The following is a 14,535-nucleotide window of genomic DNA, read 5'->3' on the forward strand; positions in this document are numbered from 1 at the left end:
GCATAAGATGTCACTAGGTACATTAAATGGTTTAATACACCTAGAAACTTTAGTATAAAGTTTTATTATAAGTGTTATAATAAGAATAGATTTAGTTAGATTCATTTAGCCGGAATTTAGCTAAGTGCAACTAAACCCTAAATTAATAGAACATTTTAGTGGGACAAAAATGGTATATATGATATATCAATTTTTTGCTCTCACGTCCCTAAGAGTTCACACGTGAGATCCATACTCGGCTTCATGTCGCCCTGGGCGCGGCCTCCCTTCGAAAAGTGTTTGTATGGGTCAATAACAAGGTGAATAGGGGAAATGTTCATAGTAAGTGGGAGAAGGACGCGTGTCAACGTATCCTACGGTCTCCTCCATTAGGTTGCACCGTGAGATTTCTATGATCTGCCTGCGTGTCGTCCTGGAGCGACCTTCCCTTCGGAGGGCTTGATCATATAAGTCGGAACATCGTAAACTCCAGAAATGGATAGGATTTCTTAGGTTAATCTTCAATAGTTGTCTTTCCTAACGGTAGCCTGTTGAAGCGTACCTCTGGGAACTGAAAATGGTAGGGTCACACTTACGGGATGAATTAAGTTAGTTAATGAATCCTTGACCGAACAATGATAGCTAAGAACTATAGGAATAAGAGTTATTCTAGTATTAGTAATTAGTTGAGATTGTCTCAATTCAGAAGAGGAGTAATTGATCACCCTTCGGTGATTGTTGCTCTAAACTTCTGAAGTATCGTTGCACAAACTAAATCATTAGTTTTATTAGGGTTCTTTGATTGTTTGTTTTTTTGCTGAATTGATTGGATTGTTTTATGTAATGGGTTAATACGGTCAATTGTTTGCTATTCCAGCATGTCTTCCTCAATTATTGCATTGCTTAAAAAAGATCAATTAAATGGTGAAAATTATGCGATGTGGAAATCAAAAATGAATATGATTCTAGTTATCGCTGATCTACGCTTCGTCTTAATGGAGGAATGTCCTCCTTTCCCCACTAAATATGCATCCCAAAGTGTTAGGGATGCATATGACCGTTGGACAAAGGCCAATGACAAGGCTCGCCTCCACATCTTGGCTAGTATGTCTGACATATTGAGCAAGAAACATGAGATCATGGTCACTGTACGTCAGATCATGGACTATCTTAGAGAGATGTTTGGGCAACCGTCCATTCAGATCAAACAAGAGGCAAATGTTGCCCATTCTAGGAGGTTTGCACCTTCATCTTCTGGATCGGAGAAAATCCAGAAGAGGAAAGAAGGGAAGGGGAAAGGTCCTACTATTGCTGTTGAGGGCAAAGGGAAGACTAAGGTAGTCATCATGGGGAAATGTTTCCACTGCAATGTTGATGAGCATTGGAAACAAATTGCCCTAAGTACCTTGTTAAGAAGAAAGAAAAGGAAGGTAAATATGATTTACTTGTCTTGGAAACATGTTTAGTGGAAAATGACCAAAATGCCTGGATACTTGATTCAGGGACCACTAACCATGTTTGTTCTTCTTTACAAGAAACTAGTTCCTTCAAGCAGCTTGAGGAGAGTGAGATGACACTCAAGGTTGGAACGGGAGATGTCATTTCAGCTCGTGCAGTGGGAGATGCTAAGTTTTTTTCAGAAATAAATTCATGTTTTTGGAAAACTTGTACATAGTTCCTAAAATTAAAAGGAACTTAGTTTCCGTTTCTTGTCTTATTGAACATATGTACTAAATTAATTTTTCTATGAATGAAGCGTTCATTTCTAAGAATGGTGTACATATTTGTTCGGCTAAGCTTGAAAACAACTTGTATGTATTAAGACCTAATGAAGCAAAAGCAGTTTTAAATCATGAGATGTTTAGAACTGCTAATACTCAAAATAAAAGGCAAAGAATTTCTCCAAATAACAATACCTATCTTTGGCATTTAAGATTAGGTCACATAAATCTCGATCGGATCGGGAGATTGGTAAAGAATGGACTTATAAACAAGTTAGAAGATGATTCATTACCTCCATGTGAATCATGTCTTGAAGGAAAAATGACAAAGAGACCTTTTGCTGGAAAAGGTTATAGAGCCAAAGAGCCTTTAGAACTTATACATTCAGACCTTTGTGGTCCGATGAATGTAAAAGCTAGAGGGGGTTTTGAATACTTCATCTCTTTTATAGATGATTATTCAAGGTATGGTTATTTATACTTAATGGAGCATAAGTCTGAAGCTCTTGAAAAGTTCAAGGAGTATAAGGCTGAAGTTGAAAATTTATTAAGTAAAAAGATTAAAATACTTCGATCTGATCGAGGTGAAGAGTACATGGATTTGAGATTCCAGGACTATATGATAGAACATGAAATCCAATCCCAACTCTTAGCACCTGGTACACCTCAACAAAATGGTGTAACAGAAAAGAGAAATAGAACCTTGTTAGACATGGTTCGTTCAATGATGAGTTACACTCAATTGCCTAGCTCGTTTTGGGGGTATGCAGTAGAGACTGCAGTTCATATCTTGAACAATGTTCCCTTGAAGAGTGTTTCTGAAACACCTTTCGAGTTATGACGAGGACGTAAACCTAGTTTAAGTCATTTCAGAATTTGGGGTTGTCCAGCACATGTGAGTGACAAATCCCAAGAAGTTGGAACCTCATTCAAGGTTATGCCAATTTGTTGGTTACCCTAAAGAGACGAGAGGTGGTCTATTCTTCGATCCACAAGAAAATAGAGTGTTTGTATCGACAAATGCTACTTTCTTGGAAGAAAACCACATGAGAGATCATAAGCCACGAAGCAAATTAGTATTAAATGAAGCTACTGATGAATCAACAAGGGTTATTGATGAAGTTGGTCCCTCATCAAGAATTGATGAAACCACTACATCAGGTCAATCTCATCCTTCTTAATCGTTGAGAATGCCTCGACGCAGTGGGAGGGTTGTATCACAACCTAACCGTTATTTGAGTTTAACTGAAACTCAGGTTGTCATACCAGATGATGTTGTTGAGGATCCATTGTCCTATAAACAGGCAATGAATGATGTAGATAAGGACCAATAGGTCAAAGCCATGGACCTTGAAATGGAGTCTATGTACTTCAATTCAGTATGGGAGCTTGTAGATCTACCTGAAGGGGTAAAACCTATAGGGTGTAAATGGATCTATAAGAGAAAGAGAGATTCAGCTGGGAAGGTACAGACCTTCAAAGCTAGACTTGTAGCAAAAGGGTATACCCAAAGGGAAGAGGTTGACTATTTTTTCTCCTGTTACTATGTTAAAGTCTATAAGGATTCTCTTGTCCATCACCACTTTTTATGATTATGAAATATGGCAAATGGATGTCAAGACTGCTTTTCTGAATGACAATCTTGAAGAGAGTATCTTTATGTCTCAGCCCGAGGGGTTTATAACCCAAGGTCAAGAGCAAAAAGTTTGTAAGCTGAATCGATCCATTTATGGGTTGAAACAAGCATCTAGATCTTGGAACATTAGGTTTGATACTGCGATCAAATCCTACGGCTTTGACCAAAACGTTGATGATTGTTGTGACCAAGGTTCATCAACTTTATCAAATCGTGTTGATTATGACAAACTATCGTGTAGTCTACTGTAATGGATTGTTTAAAACTTCAAATCTAATGATTGTTTTGACCAAGGTAAATGATCATGTTGATTATGATAAGCAATCAGGTTAGTTGTGTTAAGCAATCGTGTAGTTCAACGTAAATGATTGTGAAAAACTTTAAATCTAATGATCGTGTTGACCATGATAAACATGTGTTGATCATTTAAAATGATTACCATGCCGAAAATGATAAATATAAAATAGGAGATTTAAATAGAAGAAAGGAAATCTGGAAAATGAGATGAAAAAGTGAAAAATCGTCCTACAAGACTAAAGAACAAATCTGAAAATTATGAAAAAATCATGGACTTTTATTTTTTTTGTTATACGAACGTAAATATTTTTGGGTTTTGTTCTACATGTAAATTAACCAAATTTTTATTTAGATTATATTTAATTAATTATTGGTTTAATTGATTATTAGTTATTAATTTAAATGACAGTTTAGTTAAAGGGGTCTTTTAAAAAATATAACAAAGTGGCAAAATATTTACACTGTATAGAACAATTTCGAAAATGAAAAAAGCCCACAGGCCCACAATGAAAAATATAAAAAATAAACGTCAACCACGCTGTCAACAATGCACGTAATATATTTGGTACACGATTGTTTAGATTTGGCTATTATTTGGTACACGATGGTTTAAATTTGGATCCAAATATAAACGATTCTTTTTCCGTTTAGATTTGATTATTGTTTGGTACACAATCATTTAGATTTGATATTTAGATTTGGCTAACGATTTTTTTTTTAAGATGTATAGGATCATTTAATTTGGTTACACGATCGTTTAGATTTGGGCGGCCAAATCTAAACAACTTTTTTCCAAGATTTTTTGATACACAATTGTTTAGATTTGGTTACATGATTATTTAGATTTGGCTAAACGATTTTTTTTTTTAAAATTCTTTTGTTAAACGATCATTTAGATTTGACTACAGGATCTTTTAGATTTGGTTACCCAAATCTAAACGATTTTTTTAAAAGATTCTTTGGTATATGATTGTTTAGATTTGACTATTTTTGTACACGATCGTTTAGATTTGGAGTCAAATCTAAATGACATTTTCTTCAAGATCTTTTATATTTAGTACACAATCTTGAACAACCAAATAAAAATTTGGAAAAAAAAATAGATCTTTTATATTTGATACACGATATTGAATCAAATAACAGTTTGGAAGAAAAAAATAGAAGAAAAGAAGAAAGACGATGGAAAGAAAAAAAATGAAGGAGGAAAAGAAAGACGATGAAAAGGAAGGGTAAACTTGGAATATTTATAAAAAAATGGCCAGCTTCTTGAGCCTTTTCATTTTGTTATACGGCCTCTAAATATTTACAAATTTTTTTTATATTTATACAAATTTCCCGTAATTAAATTTTTATTTATTTTTATTTTGAATTTTTTTCATAAATATAACATATAAAATATTTATGACCCGTGTAACAAAATCTATGAAGGTAGCCATTTTTTAAATATTCAAGTTTTTCTCTTCCTTTTATCGTCATCTTTCCCCTTCGTCTGCGATTTGATTTTTTTCTTTCCATCGTTCTTCTTTTCTTTTATTATTTTCTTCCATACTGTTATTTGGTTCAAGATCGTGTATCAAATATAAAATATCTATTTTTTTCAAATTTTTATTTGGTTGTTCAAGATCGTGTACTAAATATAAGACTTGAAAAAAACGTTGTTTAGATTTGGCTCCAAATGTAAATGATCGTATATAAAAAATAGTCAAATCTAAATGATCATGTAGACAAATATCTTGTACTAAATTTTGAAAAACAAAAGTTGTTTAGATTTGGCTACCCAAATCTAAGCGATCCTTAACCAAATTAAACGACTGTGTAACTAAATTAAACGATCGTGTCACTGCAAGAAAAATCTCCTATTATGATAGTTGTTCCATCCCAAATTGAAAGGATGGAACAAATAACTATTGTCATCAAATGTTAAAAAGCGGGTTTTTGGCAGGAAAATACAGTGATTTCGGAATGCCCAAATACATTACAGTTATTTGCTATCATAATATGTAAGGGTATTAAAAAATTAATTAAATACTTTTTATTAAAATAAAAAAAAATAAAGAAAAGCAAAATCCCTCCCTCACGCAAAACCCTGACACACACTCCCCTTTCTTCTTTAAAATTCCTCCTGTCAACGCTGCCTCCGGCCGTCTCCTCCCTCATGCAAAAATTTTCTCTTCCAAAGTCTTCACTCTCTCTCTGTTTAACCTATTTCCAATCCGTGGCAAACTTCGCCGACTGTGCCAGAAATTTCCCATGGTTGTTCCCCATTCTCCCTTCCTTCCTTCTTCTTCTCTCTTCCTTAACCCTCTTCCATGGCGAAACCTTCTCTCTCGTCATCCTCCTCACTAAAGATTTCCTCACCAATCAGTATTTGGCCACTGTTTTTCGTGGTTCTCTTATTAAGCCCGTCCATCTCGCTATTGATCTTGGCGGTCGATCTCTCTGGATGGCTTATGGTGGATCTTCTTCCAGTTGTTCGATTCCTATTCGCTCTATTCAGTGCGGTCTCTCTGGTGGTGCGTGTAATGTAATCACTGGGAATCCTTTTGGGGATTTGGAAGGGAAGGCAATTCTGGTTGAGAATACAGTGGCCGTCAGGTCTTTGGGTCGGCCTACGGCTACGGTGATTGTCGCTCTTCATTTTTGGATGTAGTGGTAGGATCTATGCCGTCGAATACGTATACGAGGATTCAGGTAAGGTGAAGATTTTTTGGATTTTTAACATTCATTTGGTTTCAACAACGTATTGTGATTTCAATTACATTATGAGCAACCACTTCGAACCCAAATTGTTCTTATTGTTTAGCTTTTTATCTAATTCATTATTTTAGTTTCTTACTGCTTGTATTGTTGCTAAATGGCGAATTCCTGAAGTTGTTGTCCATCAGACACGAAATTTGCTGTGCAATGCCAACTAAGTTTTAACTTTTGCCAATTTTCGTTGGCTACTTTGTCCGAGCTATTAGAAATCTATCCATCTAACTTTAAAAGGAGTAATAAGTCATTTTGTATGGAATAATTCTCTAACCTTGTTGATATTTTTAATATTAATCTTTCATACTATATAAAAAATGCATATTTTTGTTTTGTGTAAACAAGGATGAATTTCATAATATCTTCCTGTTGCTGTAGGACAAAAGAATTTAGACAAGCCATTGTCACTTCTTTTTTACTTTTTTAAAGTAAGGCACATTCTGATTAAATTATTTCATAATTGGAGTCTTCTATCCTCTAAGAGCCGAGAGTTAATATATTGGCCGACATCTCTCTGTTATTTTCCACCCTTATATTGGTTCCATAACTTATTCTACTTTTTGGTTTATAAACTGTAATATAATTTTGTATTCAACTCATCAACAAGTGTATAATTGGGTTCTAAACATTTGGATTTTGTAGATTTTTTATCTTTGTGTTGTATGTGCTCAGTCATGATTCACTGGTGGTTCTACTTAGCAGTGCGTTTTTTGCTTGTTTTTGTATTTTTGTGAGGTTGCATTAGGTAGTTAACGAACATCGATTTCTTCACAAATTTGTTAATTGTTTGTCTACCGATTCAATTAAATGTCTTGATTTAGTATCGCAAGGAATAGAAGTATTGGTTATTATGAACACATTGGTATTCATATTTAAAGAACTACTTGCAGCCTGCATTGTTGTCTATTTGTATTGTTATAGACATTGATGTTAGTTTTGTCAATATGTAATATATAAGTGTTTTATGAGTTATGAGGCTAGTTAAAGGGGACTAATAATGTGTATGTTGAAGAGATAGTGCCAATGTTTTTGTATACATTTTTGCACACCATGTGAAATATCGAGTAATTGGTTGTGGTTTTAAACGATTTAATTGAATTGTTAGTAAATGTTATTGACATTCATATCTAATGCCAATATTTTTTTTTGGAAGACCTTGGTGGCAATACAAGCATGTTCAACATATTCATATTAAATAACTATTGATGCTTTTATTGTGTATTTGTTGCAACTCTCTATTGATTGCTTTTATTGTTTGATGAATGTTGTTTTTCTTATAAGAAGTATTATTGGGAATTTGAAAGGGTTTGTGATTTTTATACTGGTTGTGTTGAAATGGCTTGTTGATTTTTGGTCTAAGTTCTATATAGGTGAATTCTGTATAGAATGCTTTGTAGAGGAAATTTTTAGCAAACACATTAGATTTTTTTTGTTTCTACACTCTGCGGCCTGAAGTAATTTTTAAGACTTAGGAATCCCATTTTGTGTTCTTCTCGTCTTTCCTTAGGTGAGACAGATGGAATACATTTCTTTGTATTTTTAGATTTGACATCAGACTTAGGAAACCCATTTTTTTGTTCTTTGTATTTGAACCCGTCTTTGTTTAGTAAAGATAACGATTCTGTGCAAATGTTACTGAATTTTAGTAGTTGGCTCCAAAGTTGATGCAATTTGTATGAACTGTTGATCTAGATTAATAGTTTTATGGAGTGGGGATGACTATTTTGGTTTTCATAAATTGTAATCAAATGTAGGTAGTTGCTTTTGACCTTTATATAAAGTTTCATTAAATTTCAAAAATGTCACTCCTTTCAGAGAAGTTAAAGTTCGTCCAATGGCTTATTATTATTTAAGCCACCTCCCACAAGTTTGTACATCTGTTTTGTATGATGCATATAGAAAATGCGATGGACTATGATACCTTAGATCGAGGAAACTTTAACTAATATTAAGAGGTCTTTCAATAAAAATGAAGATGTTCCTTCGTCCATTGCAATGATATCCGACAGAGAATGGCTGAGGGTATGAATATTAAAAAATTAACTTGTGTGTTTTTGTGGTTGTATAATGTTTATGTGTAGATTACGTGAAGAAGGATTACATTAACTTGCAACTTTTCAGATCCACCTGGGGCAGACAAACACTCAGTATATACTCTTCTCCTTGCTGAAAAGAATCTGTAAAAAGCATGGAGTTAAGGTATTTATTGTTTATAACAAATCAATATTATCAATAACACACCCCTCTTATAAATACTAAAGGTCTATCCTTTGACATGTATATATTTATGAAGTTCGATCATATTATACTTTAGTATTGTGCCCTTCACATTTATATTTTATGCAAGTAAACTTCTGATATCTTCTATAGCATAAGAAGTTTCATTCATTCTGATTTTAATATTAGGTTAACCCTTATTCTCTATGCCTTTAATAGTCTATCAATTTATAATATATTTCTGTTTTCTTCTTCAAATATTGGCCTAGATTATTGGTGGGATGATTTGCTGAGAATTGTTAGAATTTAGGTTTATGCTTGTGTAGGTCGACAAAGAATTCGTGGAAGTTTTAGCATTCAGATGTGAACCTACCTTTAATAACATTTTACTATTATTTCACAAAATTTTCAATTCGACTCTTTCTTTCTATAAATCTGCTTTCCATTACTGTCTATGTTCGTTTCATATATATATATATATATATATGTTTGCTGCATGATACAAAATTTAGCCTTTTCCTCTACTGGTATCTCTGTTCTTTTTGTTATAACTGAATCGAGATTTGCATTATGTTTTTAGGAGGTTCTGAATGTTTTTTAAATTGGTATGTTTTTCTATTTATCTTTCTGTTGATTACTAATGTACTTGACTGAAGTTATCTTACCAAAACCACATCAGACAATTTGATAGTTTCACATTTGTGAAAGTTTGAAATACTTGATTTGCTTTGCTTCTGTATGAACCTATCTATCAATCATTTCATCCGGTTGAATTGCTTTTATTTTTTACGGTTTAAATTTGTTCTTCACACTTTATGAATCCAAGTTTTAAATGGAAGAATATAACTTATTCCTGGGTTTAATTTTACTTTATCTTGTTTAATGTAGATGGATATCCGAGCTGATCTCATTGATGCATATATGTATGCGTTCAAAACGACCCCCAATTTAATTGTCCTTCTAATTTACTACATCAAACATTTTACCCAAAAAAAGAAGAAAAAGAAAAAGAAAAAGCTTATATTCTCATACATGTTCCTTTGTATTCTCTCCCAGATCTGCTTTGCAAGAGGTTCTTGATCAAAATGATACTTTCCGTAGCCTTAGGCAAGATGTGTTGTCCTATCTTGTGCGGAGCCAATTGGTGAGTTCTTAATGTCATAGCCTATTCTATTGTATCAACAGCAAGTGCATTTAAATGTTGTGGTTATATTCCCCCTAGTAGCAACTATTGTGCTTACTTATTTTCAATTCAATCATACAGCGACATAAATCGAGATGTAAGTTTATTATATTGATTAAAATTCTCTTAATTAACCACTTCTTGTGTTGTGTTAGTTCTCTTGACTTGATTATATTTCTTTAACTGAAGTTTGATTTAATTTTGTAAGGTTATTGGAGAGGCAAGTCATCTTTCAGATTACTCTTTCTCTGCTCAAAATAACATCATTCATCGTTCTGCACAACTGGCTAATACTAAATACATTTTAAAATTGTAATTAACTTGATTCTGCGATATAAGTACCATAGCAATTCTTTTTGCTATCAATTGGTATTGTTTGTTTTACACAAGACTTAAATTGTCATTGATGTTTTCCCTTATTTATTGAAATTGTAGAAACATCAGTCATAATCAGCTTTAGGATCCATTGAATGATGTGTATTGGCCAGTTAACTTCCCTATCCATATTGTAAGATATCTTCCCTTATTTGATTCTGATGAAGAGAATTGTTTGTACAAATAATTGAATAAAAAAGAATGACATGGTTAAACTGTTAAAGTCCTTTTTTTTTTCCATTCAAATGTTCTATTTCGAATATATCTATTGATCAACAACACACACAATCGTACTTCTTTTTCTGCACTTTGTGTTTATCTTTTTCTTAGTCATTATCAATCCGTTTGTTCATCTTTGGAAATTTTATACTAGCTTCTTGTTGCAAACTAGTCAAGTACTTATCTATATGTACAACTTCATGATTAACTGAATTGCTATATATATCGCACAAATGCCGATTAATTGAAATACCTTTGTTTGAACTACTAGAGAACCTTTGCTATAAATTTTCTCCTTGAATTAGCTTCTTCTCAACATTGATATTGGAGAAATGACTGATTGTGTTCAGTTAAATATATGTCATTCTTCTCATCTTGGTTGTTACTGGTTTATAATTAATTAGTACTAATGACTGTTATTAGGTTGTCATTCTTCTTAACATTTCATTTATCTTTATACTAAGCTGTGGTTGTTATTGGGTTTTGAAATGTTTGATTGTTGCTTTGTCCGTTTTGGGTGTTTGCGCTATTTCCTATCTTTATAACAAGTACTAGTCTTATTCTAAGCTACAATCATCATTTTCTTTTCTTACTAGGTTTTGCAAGAATCCATTGGAACAGTAAAGTCATATTTGCGGCAATTGATTGATTTATAAGCCTTTTTGTAGGTTTGGTAGCTAATTCTTGGTTTAAATGTACTTATTTAAATAGTTTGTTCATTGTTTCATTGTACAAATACTTTATGAACATTTGTACATATATTAAAGTATATATATTAAAACATTTCTTTCCATATGAGTGTGTTGTATAGTACTTTGTGATTGTATTGTTGTGTAATGGCAGGACGGTAAGAAAAACAGGGATTCAATTAAAATTAGGGCAAGAAAAGAGGCACTAAAAATGCAATTATGACATTTGAATGTAAAAAAAATTGTCTTAAAAAATGTTTTCTTGACAGTTAATTAAAGTCATGGTAGATGAAATGATGACAATTAATAAAAGTGATAAATGATAAATAATGACATTTAATATCTGTCAAACAAGATTAACAATGACACTTATTTTCTGTCATAAAATATAAACAATGACAGCTATTATCTATCATAAAATCTAAATAATGACAGTTATAATCTGTCATAAATAAAGAATTCGTGACATTTATTCTCTGTCATAAAAAACACATTTCGTGACAGTTTTGTAGAACTGTCATAAAATACTTTCCATGGCTGCCGCATCAATGACTGCAAATAACTGTCACGAAATCTTTTTATGACAACATTTAACTGTCATCTTAGGCCCTTTTTCTACTAGCGTGTACAGATAATTGAAAAAATAAATCGTTTAGATTTAGCTATCCAAATCTAAATGACCAAATCTAACCGATTGTGTACCAAACAATAGTCAAATCTAAACAATGTAGATGTTTTGTCGCTTTGTTATATTTTTGAAAAAATCCATTTTATTTAATATAATTAGTTAAATTGAATTAAAATTAACACGTAAAGACGTTGGGTTACTCCCATATTGTGCTCTCCCTCTACCATACGTAAGTTACAAAAAGGAAAGAAGAAACGAGGATAGGACGTTTTCTCTTCTAACACATAAAGGCTATGTGATGTTACTTTTTGTCTCTAAAATTCCTAATTCCTTATTGTGTTGCCTTAAGCCAATCTTCAAATGCAATATGAATATGGAGGTTTTCTCTTGGTGGAGTTCCAATTTGTGATCCCAATCCAAAGGCATCTGTAGATTCAGAAACATCAACGTAACAAGTTTCAACCTCTCTATATTTTCTAGAATTTCTGTCTTTGCATGCTTAACTAATTATTATACAATGGGTTAAATTTTGTTATCAAAATTATAATCCTTTTTTTTTTTTTTTGTCTATGTATTAGTATACTGATAGTTAATTCGAGTACAGTTATGTGACACACTTTCGCTATTTTAGAGATTTCAACCCATAATGTCCAAGAAAAGAAAGCAACCATATGAAAATCAGATGAGGCAATATTAAAAACTACTATCTAAATCGATAAAAAAGGTAATCATACCACAATCAAAATACAATCAGATGATTAGTTAAAAACAATTAACAAAAAAAGAAGGCAATCAAATGGTAATTATATAGCAATTAAATTCCTTGTGAAAGTCACTGAATCATGACCGCATTTTTTAATTTACAGTTTCAGTGTTCATTTAAATTGAGTTGGGTTGACACAAATTTGTTCTTTTTGTAAAATTTCACATTGTTAGAATATGTGCTTAATTTTTTTTTTTGCCACCCTTGCCAATACCCTTTTATAATTAAATTTTGACTAAATTTTAATAGTAAAATTTGTAAGACATACTTTTTGTCTACTGGCATTTGGAAATGTTTAATTTGATGTATGAGTAATTTGGTTTTGAAGTATTTTATTGAAAGAGAAAATGTTTGCAAATAAAAAGGAATGCGTAGCACCTGGATCAAATAAAACATCTGCAGGTATATTACAAATAAGAATCGTACCAGTAATAACGTCTGGTGCGTCATCCGCTTCTTGTTGAGTCATAGCATAGACTTTTCCCTGTTGCCTAGGTCTTCCAACAACTCCCTTTTGCCTTGCACCACTGGTGCCCTCTGTTGGAACCACTGAAACTCTCGATTGCTCAACTGTCTGGGATCCAACTCCCTGATCTCTCTGAACTGTCATGTTCAACTGCGGACAATCTTTCTTGAAATGTCCTTGTTGTCCGCACTGGTAACATACACTGGCACCTACCAAACACTGACCCCAATGGTTCCTGCCACAACTCGTGCATGGTGTTCGCTTGACTGTACTAGCAACAGACTCCTGACTTGGTTGCGATCTTACCGCTGATCTAATGGGTTGACTAGGTATTCTTTGGCTCTATCTCTGAAAAACACTGCCATAACTCACGTTCCTCGATGCTTGGCCTCCAGAGCGATTCTTAAAATCTTGACGGCTTGAAATATTTATCTCAGGCGTGAATCTCGGCTACTCACGGCCTCTAAATCCACTAGTTGTTGAAGTCCCACGACTAAGCTCTACTGCTGATTTCTCTTCTGTTATACTCTGCTCCACACGAAGGCCAGTCTCCACTAACTGAGAGAAATTTGTCCACTTAGCAATGGTTGTAACTGGGGTACGTATTTCAAAACGCAACCCTCTTTCAAACCTTCGGCACCTGTCACTCTCAAAAGCCACAATAACGTCAGCATATCGTGAAAGCTCGGTATACTTCCTCTAATACTCAGCCACTGAAAGTGATCCTTGTTTCAACCCCAGAAATTCATCCCTCTTGGCTTCGCAGTATGTGCTGGGATAATACTTATTTTCGAATATGCCTCTAAAAGTCTGCCAGTCTAAAGCACGTGCATCACTGCGCCTAGCTAATATAGATTTCCACCATCCTTCAGCCTCTTTTTGCAACAAAAATGTGGCCAATATAATCTTTCGCTCCTCAGGACAATTCATCACATCAAAACACTTTTCAAGCATATTCAACCAGTTCTTTGCATTAGCTGGATCTGTGGAACCCTCAAACACTGTAGCCCCTAACTTCTTCAGCCGTTCAATTCCGTATGCCTTTTCTGGATCACTAGGCTCTGCTCTATTTGGCCTTCCTATCTCCTCTGCAGTTCTTGCAAACTGCTCATTTCCTGCCCCACCTCGAACTCTTAGGATACTAGATTCCCCTAAAGATGGACCTTGGGTAGGACCTTGCATCCCGTCCTGATTCTGCCGGCGTCGTCTGCCAGTACGTGGTGGCATGACTCCTATAATATGTCAACACATTAGACATACTATAAATACTTAACCAAAATGCATGATACTAAATGTCTACTCACATATTAATGATAATTGGACTCACTTCTAACTTGACTTTCAAGTATTTACTTTCCAGTTTCTTCTTAGAGCTAACTACTCTACCTTAATTCCCATGGAGCAAACTGCTCTGGTACCAAGTTGTGACACCCCTTCCCGGACTACCTGCTACCTTAGACCGAAAGATGGCTTGAAGTCGACAAACAACGCTTTTCTGTACCTGTATCTGTCGACTCTGCTTAAAACTTTCATGTGATAAACTTGCCAATCTAGTATATAAACTATTATACATGCAACAAAACACAGCGGATCCTAGGCTAGTCAAACACA

General features: G+C 33.7%; 1 protein-coding gene across 13 annotated transcripts; it reads left to right on the forward strand.

Moving 5' to 3' along the window:
- Positions 1 to 6,175: 6,175 nt before the first annotated feature.
- On the forward strand, positions 6,176 to 11,173 carry LOC127150472 (uncharacterized). Of its 13 annotated transcripts, none has more exons than XR_007822812.1 (7): positions 6,176 to 6,324; positions 8,506 to 8,583; positions 8,912 to 8,960; positions 9,488 to 9,524; positions 9,658 to 9,745; positions 9,993 to 10,292; positions 10,975 to 11,173. XR_007822812.1 is itself a non-coding variant. In XM_051088267.1 (6 exons), exons 1-6 carry the CDS (start codon positions 6,295 to 6,297, stop codon positions 11,032 to 11,034), a joined length of 342 nt encoding a protein of 113 aa, XP_050944224.1. In that variant the 5' UTR covers positions 6,176 to 6,294; the 3' UTR covers positions 11,035 to 11,173. The 13 variants fall into 13 exon arrangements, 4 of the variants coding, with proteins under 4 accessions (XP_050944224.1, XP_050944225.1, XP_050944227.1 ...); XR_007822817.1 differs by having other exon boundaries at positions 10,220 to 10,292; XR_007822813.1 differs by having other exon boundaries at positions 8,928 to 8,960.
- The last annotated feature ends 3,362 nt before the right edge of the window (positions 11,174 to 14,535 follow it).

The sequence above is a fragment of the Cucumis melo genome, chromosome 8 (assembly GCF_025177605.1).
Source record: "Cucumis melo cultivar AY chromosome 8, USDA_Cmelo_AY_1.0, whole genome shotgun sequence".
Lineage (NCBI taxonomy): Eukaryota > Viridiplantae > Streptophyta > Magnoliopsida > Cucurbitales > Cucurbitaceae > Cucumis > Cucumis melo.

Bases quoted from the DNA above. Each gene is read 5' to 3' on its own strand.
- LOC127150472 (XM_051088267.1), top strand. From the start codon at position 6,295: ATGCCGTCGAATACGTATACGAGGATTCAG. The intron at 6,325-8,505 runs GTAAGGTGAAGA...GCAACTTTTCAG, and splicing joins ATACGTATACGAGGATTCAG to ATCCACCTGGGGCAGACAAA. The intron at 8,961-9,487 runs AGATGTGAACCT...CTTGTTTAATGT, and splicing joins TCGTGGAAGTTTTAGCATTC to AGATGGATATCCGAGCTGAT.